Genomic DNA, 10,748 nt, shown 5'->3' on the forward strand with positions numbered 1-10,748 from the left:
CTTTAATTTATTTTATTATTATTACTATTTTATCAGTAACACAACAGGAAGACAAAACTGGATTAAAATGAAAATTAAATGACTTCATCAGAATTGTCTAATTTATTAATTATTTTGATCATTTTTATGATTATTATTATTTAAATTGTATTTAATTTACAAAATTACTTTATAAATTTTAGATTTTTTTTCTAATAATATAATATAAAATAATATATTTTATTGAATTTTAGTAGGAAATGGAGTAGAGGAAATAGAGACAATTAAATAAAAACACTAGATTTTAGCTTTAGTGTTATTCTGATAGTATTTAATATATTATATTTTTATTGTTATGTCATGTTTATTGTATAAAAAAATATTATTTTACCAGGAAACAATTTAGATGAAAAATAATATTTTATTTCATTTCCAGCACAAATGTATATTTTTTTCAAACACTGTTTAATTTAATTTATTATATTAAATTATCACTTTATTTTAATTGTATTCTTTTTCTAATTTTATTATAGTAAGTAAAAGTAAAAATAGTATATAAAATGTTAAGTATTTTATGCTCATGTCAAGCATATATCTAAATAAACTGCATTCGTTACAAAACAAGAATTGAAAAATGACTGTATCAAACTTGTTTAATATGATGATGGTGTTTAATATATGAATGTTTTGTCTGTGTGTGCTGTCAGATGGCTTTCAGGCTCCTGGTTCGGAGGGTTTGTGGCGTTTCAGTCAGAGATTTGCAGCGTCTGCCGGCCGGCGTCTGGTGCTCCTCGTCCTTCTCCTCCTGTCTGAACACATCGCAGCCGTTCCTCTCGCGGTCTCTCCCTCGTCTCCTCCCTCTGTCCTCCCGCAGGAGTGTGTCGTTTAACGTGCAGGACCAAGAAGACTTCACCGAGAGAGTCATCAACAGCCAGCTGCCCGTCCTCATCGACTTCCACGCGCAGTACGTACAAGAAACCGCTCTTTCACTTCAATTACAGTCTCATCTAAAGGCAGTATGCTCGAAATGCAATCTACTCCATGTTTAGACTTTTTTCCGACAAAAAAAAAAACAAACACTTGATGTACTTGCAGAAAAATCTGTGAGTCTCAGATCTGATCATCAGGATCTTTTTGAGGAGCGTTTGTTTCCAGAAGCTTTACTTTCATCTTACTAAGACATAATATTGGATATATTCTATACTAGATTTTGACCTTTATTGTTTTGGGAAACAATATATGATTTTATGTCTAGCATAAATGTATTTTAAATTCTAGATATATTTATTATTTTAATATAATTTACAACATTATAATCTGTGTCCAGTATTTTATTTTATTTATTTTATTTTATTTCCAAACACTGCAGTCAGTTTCCACTGGAGTTTTTTTTTTTTTTTTTTTTTTTTTTAATTAGTATTGCTATTTAGATTTTATTTAATTTTTAAATAAATTTACAACATTACAATCAATGTCCAGTATTTTATTTTATTTTATTTCCAAACACTGCAGTCAGGGCCCACTGGCATTTGTTTTTTTTTTTTTTGTTTTTTTTTTTTAGATTTCATTTAATTTAATCTTTTAATTTAATTTAATTTCCAACATTACAATATGTCCACTACATTGTTTTAATTTAATTGTATTCTCGAACAGTGCCCACTTTAGTTTTTTTTGTGTACTTTTTAAATTAAATTAAATTTCTTCTTATTTTATTTTCATTTCATTCTTTTTATTCTAATTTTTTCTTGTGTTATATTATTAGGAAATGGAGAAGAGGACAAAGAGACAATAAAAAAACTGCCCACTAGATTTTTTTACCAACTTTGATTTTATTATGATTGTATTTAATTTAATTTTCACTGTTATTTTTATTTTTCTATGTATGTTTATTTTTATAATTATTTTATTGTATTAATTATTTATTATTTTATTTCATTACAAAACAGATTAGATAGAATTTATTTTTTTCTAGCATAAATGTATGTTGGAGCCATTTCTTTTTCTATTTTTTCATTGAATGGACTGATTTAATAATTTGAATACAATTTAGTTTGTTTAATTGGTTAATTATAATTATTTGTGTTTATTTGATTATTTGTTTTGAATGTAACGAGTTTGTGTATTGGGGACTTTTATTATTTAATGACGACTCTGCATTTAGGGCAGGTGAGGAGTAGGTGGAGCTAGAGTAAGGGGAGCGGACACAATTTTTAGACCGTGTGGTCCGCGGGTTTGAAAGATTGGAGCTAATGTTTTAGCAACTGAATGTTAAGCACTATGTTTTGGTGAAAATAAAGCAAAGAAAAAGATTAACCCATGGACTTGCGCGTCGATTAATTCGCCCCCCTCTGGATAGTGGCTCATCTCTGCTGTGCCGCTACATGTATTTTATTTTACTTTATTCAAAAACTCTGCAGTCAGTGCAGTGCCTTATTTTTTTTAATTTAATTTAAAATTTACATTTCTGATGTTACTATTTTATTTTAGTTTTATTCTTTGGTTTTTCCTAATTTTGTTCTGGTTTATTTGTTTGTTTGTTTTATTAGGAAATAGAGTAGAGGAAAAAAGATTTTACTTGGATTTTATTATGATTGTATTTCATTTTATTGTATTATAGTTTTATAATTATTTGTATTTTATAATTTCTTTTATTATTATTTTATTTCATTGTGAAACAGATTAGAAGGGAAAATAATATTTGATTTAATTTCCAACATTACAATCTGTGTCCAGTATTTTATTTTATTCAAAAACTCTGCAGTCAGTGCAGTGCCTTGTTTTTTTTTTATTTAATTTAATTTAAAACTTACATTTCTTATGTTATTATTTTATTTTAGTTTTATTCTTTGGTTTTTCCTAATTTTGTTTTGTTTTTATTTGTTTGTTTTTTATTAGGAAATAGAGTAGAGGAAAAAAGATTTTACTTGGATTTTATTATGATTGTATTTCATTTAATTGTATTATAGTTTTATAATTATTTGTATTTTATTATTTCTTATTTTATTTCATTATGAAACGATTAGAAGGGTAAATAATATTTTCTTTAATTTCCAACATTACAATCTGTGTCCAGTATTTTTTATTTTTTTTTGTTATTTTATTTACAGCATCACTACGACAGGTTGTGTTTAATCAGTTGCTGTTTGTCTTCACGCAAATTAATGTCATATTATTATGTAAAAATAAGTTTTACATTGTAAAATGTATTTAAAATAGTGCTGTCAGTCAATTTAAAAAAATAACCAAAATAAACACTTTTTTTTCCCTAAAAATGAATCGCGATTAATCCCACCTAATTTATTGCAATAATTTCACATTCACTCTTCAAAGTAGAAACAACATAAAGACAGTATATTTTAATATCTAATTAATGACCTTTTTTTTCACTGAATGTGAGTATCACTGATACCAATATTAGTGTTTTTCTCTAGGAAAAATACTTTTTCCCCCTAATATTTAACCATTGACTATAGCCATTAAACATTACAGTATAACTGCAAGCTATCAGTTCTAATTACATTCTAGTAACATTTCTTAGACTGTTATTAGATATTCAACTTCTAATTTTAATGGACTTAAAACAATCTTCGCATAAACCCATTGAAATAAATATCATATTTAGTTACTGTGCCCTTTAGCAAGTAAGAAAAACACAGCAATTGAACAAAGTTATCAAACGCGCGTCTAAAAATGTTCCTGTTTGATGTGGTCGAAAAGACATTCAACATCTAAATAAACGCGATTCTTGTCAAGAAAATTGAGACAGAAGCAGCAGTTGTAAGTGGGTAAATATTTTTAACGCTGTTAAACTGGAGAAATTATTCACTTGCATTAAAGCACTTATTTTAATACTTTGATACTTGATTTTGAACTTTGTTAAAACTAATGATTACCATGCACAGGAATGCTACTCCGCATGACTTTATAGTTGTCACGAGAATGTAAGGAGATCTGGGTCCAAATGCAGGGGAAGGATCTTTAATGAACAAAACACAATAAACATAAACCAAAAGGCCAACACGGCACAACACGACATAAACTGAATACTACATAAACTAAAATAGGGAACACGGTCAAGGTCAGGAATCAGGAACGCAGACACACACACACGAAGACAATGCAGCCAGGATGAGTAGTGGGAAATGAGTGTTCTTATAGACCAAATGTGATTGTGAACAGGTGTGCGTGTAATCAGTGATAACGACTAGACAGGAGTGTACAATTAGGGATGTGTGTGCAGGGAAGGGAAAACAGCGACCTCAGGTGGCTGAGGGGAGCCCCACAGCCCAGATCATGACACTACCCCCTCCCCACGGAACGGCTCCCAGACGTTCCACAAGTCTGGAGGGTGGAGGAACGGGGGAAGGCAAATCAGGGGGAGGGACGGCGGGCCAGGCCCGTGCAGCGCAGTCACCACCGCGTCAGGAACAGAAAGCACGGTCGCCGCAGTGTCAGGAACAGAGATTGCGGTCTCCGGCGCGTCAGGCACGGAGATAGCGTTCACCGCCGCGTCCGGAACTGAGAGAGCGGACGCCCTCCCTCGAAAAAACGCCTCTGCCCTTGCCATAAAGTAGGGGCGCGTCCGCGCCGCCTCAGCACTAAGGGCGTCCATCGCCGCCAAACAGGCGTAGATGGTCTCGAAGCGAGCGGCTGACGCCGCCTCGAAAGACCTCTCACCCGCTGGACCCACTGTAGCTGGCTGCATTCTGTCACGAGAATGTAAGGAGATCTGGGTCCAAATGCAGGGGAAGGATCTTTAATGAACAAAACACAATAAACATAAACCAAAAGGCCAACACGGCACAACACGACATAAACTGAATACTACATAAACTAAAATAGGGAACACGGTCAAGGTCAGGAATCAGGAACGCAGACACACACACACGAAGACAATGCAGCCAGGATGAGTAGTGGGAAATGAGTGTTCTTATAGACCAAATGTGATTGTGAACAGGTGTGCGTGTAATCAGTGATAACGACTAGACAGGAGTGTACAATTAGGGATGTGTGTGCAGGGAAGGGAAAACAGCGACCTCAGGTGGCTGAGGGGAGCCCCACAGCCCAGATCATGACAATAGTCAAACATTTCTTTAAAATAGTAGGTGAAGCAGGTATTGCGAGTCAGTTTCATCTAATATGTTTCTGTTCACAGCAGTGTGATTGTAGTCCTCTGTTGTTCTGCATTTGGAAATCTGTGATTTGAAGAGATTTTCTTAGGAAGTGGCTGATTTCTGCTGTGTGTTTGCGTTTGTAGATGGTGCGGCCCCTGCAAAATCCTCGGCCCGCGGTTGGAAAAGGCCATCGCCAAACAGAAGGGTCGAGTCACCATGGCCAAAGTTGACATCGATGAACACACAGACCTTGCTATTGAGTATGGGGTACGACACTAAGACTATTATCGTTAACTAAGACTATTAAAAACATATTTGTTAATTTATGGTTTTTAAAGAAGTCTCTTCTGCTCACCAAGCCTGCATTTATTTGATCCAAAGTACAGCAAAAACAGTACTGTTTAAAATAACTTCTTCCTATTTGAATATATTTTACATTTAAATTTATTTCTGTGATCAAAGCTGAATTTTTAGCATCATTACTGCAGTCTTCAGTGTCACATGATCCTTCAGAAATCATTTTAATATGCTGATTTGCTGTTCAAGAAACATTTTTTAAACATTTTTTTTCAGGATTCTTTGATGAATAGAAAGATCCAGAAACCAACATTTATCTGAAATAAAAAGATTTTGTAATATTATACACTACACAATTCAAAAGCTTGGAGTCAGTATAATTTATTTTTAGCAAGGATGCTTTAAATTGATCAAAAGTGATCTCTATTTCAGATAAATGCTGTTCTTCTGAATTTTCTATTTGTCAAAGAAACCTGAAAAAAAAATTCTGCCCCGATGTTTTCAACATAACAAATGTTTTTTCAGCAGTAAATCAGCATATTAGAATGATTTCTGAAGGATCATGTGACACTGAAGACTGGAGTAATGATGCTACAAATTCAGCTTTGAAATCACAGGAATAAATTACAATTTAAAATATATTCAAATAGAAAGTAGTTTTTTTAAATGGTAAAAGTTTTTTTTTTTTGGATCAAATAAATGCAGGCTTGGTGAGCAAAAGACACTCTTTTTAACTCAAGAATAAAAATCTTTTACAAAAGTAAAAAAAAAAAAACTGACTGATAGCGTATTTATATATTAAAATAGAAAAAAAGATAAACGTTGCTTTGAAAATGACTTTCGCAGTGTGTTTTTGTCATTTGAATTTGTTTTATGCACTAAGACTACTGGAAATAAATTAACTAAAAGCACAAAATAAAAATCCATTGAAAATGGAAACAGAAGCAAATTTAAAATACAAATAAGTACAGTACTAGTATATAAATAATACTAAATTTTTGGTGCCTCTTAAACATAAACGCGCATCTTTTTTTACAACTTTGTCCTCAATATTAAATGAGGTTTAAGTATATAATGAGTTAAATCCTCTGGTAAATGTGGAAAATCTCATTTGATTCATCGCCCAAACTCCAAAACATCTTGAAAAACACCATTAACATAAGTTTCAGCTTTATACTTATTTTTTTGTTACTTCACTTTTAAAAATTGATTATAAGCTAAATTGTGACAACATGAACACCATGAAAATGTTGAATTTATTGATGACTAAAGCAATAAATAATGCACACAAAATGTAATCAAAATCCAAAAGATTTATTGATAAGCTTATTTTCATTTAGTCGAAATTGAGGTGCTAAAATAACAGAAACTGAAATTAATATACATCATATATAACCAAATAAAAATTAAACGGATGACAAAATCTCATATCAAAATTACAATAACTTTAACTAAAATTAAAATGAAAAAATAAACATGAAATCTAAATGATAGTAAAATAACACTTGTGTTTCAGAGACCAATGAAATAAAATCTGAAGAAATACATTGTATTTCCACATGATAAAATGATCTAATTATTGTAAATACACTGCATTTCTGTATATTATTGTATAATGTATATTATTAATTCTCTGGAAAATTTGGTCAGTATCAGCATTTATAAGGGTTTTCATTGCTTACTAAAACTATAAAAAAAAAAAATATGACTAGAAATTAAAAATTTCAAATAACTTGTTTTATTTCAAGTCAATATTTCTCATTTTTATTTAGTTTAACTAGTATTAAAGTAACTCAAACTGAAACAAAAATTAATAAAAATTATATAGACCTAAAAATAAAAATGACAAACACACAAAAATGACCAATGCATTTCAATAATACTAAAATAACACTTTTTAGCAGTCAAATATTCATGAGTCATCGACTAATTCTGGGACGCCAAATAAACCAACAGCGAATCATTATGGGATGCTGATTGTTCCTGATGTGCTGTAGGTGTCAGCGGTTCCCACGGTGATCGCCATGCGCGGCGGCGATGTCATCGACCAGTTCGTGGGCATCAAAGATGAAGACCAGCTGGATTCTTTTGTGGAGAAGCTGATTGGATAGTGAAGCTGTCAGTCACCCTCTGTCTAGCCACGCCCACCTCCCACTGGAAACTCCATTACATTTAATTACAGACACAGACAAACTGCACCCTGGAACGTCTTCGCTTTTCCATCTCTCCTGCTTTCCCTAACCGCGCGTGTGCCGTTATGTGTTTTTAGAGGGTCTGTGGCAGCGCATCGTGTTTAACCGCGGTAAAAATGTAGTGAAGTGTCCTCGGACGTCGTGTAGATGCTGTACTTTGGTTTGGAGGAGAACTGAAGGATCGAAGATACGGCTGACGCAGATCCTCATCCGGTCCACATGAGGACGCTTCCTCTCGCTCCGCTGTTTTACAACTCAATGCCTACTAATGTGAAAGTGTGTCATGGTCACGTTTGTTTGGTGTGTTCGTTTCCGTTCGATTTTCTTTCTTCTTCTTTTTTGGATCTGACTGTGAATTTTGCGCAGGATGCATGGGTTTGATGATGGTTTTGTTTAGACTTTAACTCATATAAACTGTAATATAACCAACTAGTCTGATGAAATTATGAATAAAGCAACTGTACTATATTTAACTCACGGCTGTTGGCTTGTGGATCATATTCTGGTCTTATATTCTTGTTTTAAATACAAATTTTGGGGCAGCAAAACTATGTTTATTTAGTGAGGATTAGGACTGCTAATTCATTAAAAAAAGTTTATATAAATACACACACATACATAGTTTATATAAATACATGTACACTATATATATTGTAAAAATATTTGTGTGTATATTATACTAGTATATAATGTTATATTAGTTCTGTTAAATTATTAATCACTATATATTTATACAGTGCCCTCCACTAATATTGGCACCCTTGGTAAATCTGAGCAAAAGTGGATGTGAAAATAAATCTGCATAATATTAAATGCATAATAATCCTCAATATTAAATGAGGTTGAAGTATATAATGAGTTAAATCCTCTGGTAAATGTGGAAAATCTCATTCGATTCCTTTGAATCATCGCCCATACTCCAAAACATCCTGAAAAACACCATTAACATAAGTTTCAGCTTTATACTTACTTTTTGTTTTTTTTGTTACTTCACTTTTAAAAATTGATTATAAGCTAAATTGTGACAACATGAACACCATGAAAATGTTGAATTTATTGATGACTAAAGCAATAAACAATGCACAAAAATGTAAACATAATTTATCCTTTTGATCTTTCATTCAGAAATTCACAAAATTCTAACCTTTCATTGAAGTAAAACAATAGAACCTGGGAGGGAAATCTCATTATGAAATAAATGTTTTTCTCTAGTTTACGTTGGCCACAACATTAAAGACCCAGCAGTATTTTTAAGCGTGGCCATGGGGTACTTTTTTATCCCTGTCTGCACCAAAACCATCTGGAGGGCTAATTTTTAGTTTCATCTGACTATAGAAGCCAGTCCTGTTTGAAGTTCCAATCATGTCTGAGGAGTGAATAGTCAAGTCACCTTTATTTATATAGCGCTTCTAACAATACAGAAGAATACAATACAATACACTGGAGTTTGTTTTTGGGAGGAACACAAAGGCCAAATTCCCTTAATCATCCATCACAAGAAGAAAAACCAAAGAATGTAGTTCTGATGTGCAGAACAAGTTTGTTGAGCTTCACAAAATAGAAGGTGGCTGTGAGAAAAGAGCTAAAGCATTGAAAATCCCCATTCCCACCATCAGGGCAATAATTAAAGGGATAGTTCACCCAAAAATGAAAATTTGATGTTTATCTGCTTACCCCCAGGGCATCCAAGATGTAGGTGACTTTGTTTCCTCATAAAAACACAAACGAAGATTTTTAACGAAAACCGGTGCAGGCTGTCAGCCACATAATGTCAGTGAATGGGCACCAAACCTTTAAAAGTAAACAAAAACATGCACAGACAAATCCAAATTACACCCTGCGGCTCGTGATGATACATTGATGTCTTAAGACACGAAACAATCGGTTTTTACGAGGAACTGAACAGTATTTATATCATTTTTTACCTTTGATACACAGCCACGTCCATCCGTCATGAGCACGAGTTTGGCATCAGGGCTTGTTACATGTGAACGCGCTCTGGCATAGTCTACGCAAACACCATAAGGGGAAATCAGTGAAAAGTCACATTTTCTTTTTTTGGTGAACTATCCCTTTAAGAAGTTCCAATCAACTAAAGATGTTACAAATCTGCCTAGAAGAGGATGTGTGTCTATATCACCCTAATGCACGATAAAGAAGAGAGTTTGAGTGGCCAAAGACTCTCCAAGGATCACAGTTGGAGAATTGCAGAGAGTTGTTGAGTCTTGGGGTCAGAAAGCCTAAAATTAAAATAATCAAATGCCCCTTTATCACCAGATGTTGTTCCAGAGGGTTTCAAGAAAAAAAATCTTCCTGGCTCATCCAAAAACCTTCAGTGTATTCACTTGTCAGACATGATTGAAGCTTCAAACAGGACTGGCTTCTATGGTCAGATGAAACTAAAAATCAGCTTTTTGGCAGCTAACTCTCCAGATGGTTTTGGTACAGACAGGGATAAAGAAGTACCCCATGTCCACGGTTAAAAATACTGCTGGGTCTTTAATGTTGTGGGCCTATTTTTCTGCCGGAGGTCCTGGACATCTTAGATACATGTCTTCATGGAGTCTGTCAAATACCAGCAGATAAAAAATCAAAACCTTCCTCAGTTGGGAATCTTATAATGGGCCGTGGTTGCATCTTCCAGCAGGACGATGATCCAAGACAAATATCAAAATCAACACAAAATTGTGTCATTGATCACAGAATGAAGCTTCTACCATGGCCATCCCCATCCTCCGACCTGAACCCTATAGAAACTCAAGAGAAGAAGCACCAACATGAAGCTGGGAAGAGAGAGATTCTGTGTGAAGTTAAGATCTCTGATCTCTTGTCAGGTGTTCTCCAAACTCATTAGACAGTGTTGGAGAAAACTCAGAACTGTTATCTTGGGGAAAGGACATTGCAACAACTGGGTGCCAATAATAGTGGCCAACGTGAACTAGAGAAAAACATTTATTTCATAATGAGATTTCCCTCCCAGGTTCTATTGTTTTACTTCAATGGCGGGTTAGAATTTTGTGATTTTTTTGAATGAAAGATCAAAAGGATAAATTATGCAGATTTATTTACCATGGGTGCCAATGTTACTGGAGGGGACTGTAAATATATATAAGATGTATAAAAATTGACCCTTATGACTGGTTTTTGTGATCCAGGGTCACATATA

The 10,748-nt window shown here is 33.5% G+C and overlaps 1 protein-coding gene across 1 annotated transcript; it reads left to right on the plus strand.

Annotated features, from left to right (window-relative positions):
- The first annotated feature begins 686 nt into the window (after positions 1-686).
- On the plus strand, positions 687-8,055 carry LOC141331525 (thioredoxin, mitochondrial-like). The gene is made up of 3 exons (XM_073836583.1): positions 687-943; positions 5,237-5,360; positions 7,388-8,055. The coding sequence occupies exons 1-3, from the start codon at positions 687-689 to the stop codon at positions 7,499-7,501; spliced, it is 495 nt and encodes a 164-aa protein (XP_073692684.1). The 3' UTR covers positions 7,502-8,055.
- The last annotated feature ends 2,693 nt before the right edge of the window (positions 8,056-10,748 follow it).

This window comes from Garra rufa, chromosome 1 (assembly GCF_049309525.1).
Source record: "Garra rufa chromosome 1, GarRuf1.0, whole genome shotgun sequence".
Taxonomy (NCBI): domain Eukaryota; kingdom Metazoa; phylum Chordata; class Actinopteri; order Cypriniformes; family Cyprinidae; genus Garra; species Garra rufa.

Excerpts from the sequence above, each read along its gene's own strand:
- LOC141331525 (XM_073836583.1), top strand. The coding sequence starts at position 687 with ATGGCTTTCAGGCTCCTGGTTCGGAGGGTTTGTGGCGTTTCAGTCAGA. Across the intron at positions 944-5,236 it reads CTCATCGACTTCCACGCGCA|ATGGTGCGGCCCCTGCAAAA; the intron begins GTACGTACAAGA and ends TTGCGTTTGTAG. Across the intron at positions 5,361-7,387 it reads ACCTTGCTATTGAGTATGGG|GTGTCAGCGGTTCCCACGGT; the intron begins GTACGACACTAA and ends GATGTGCTGTAG.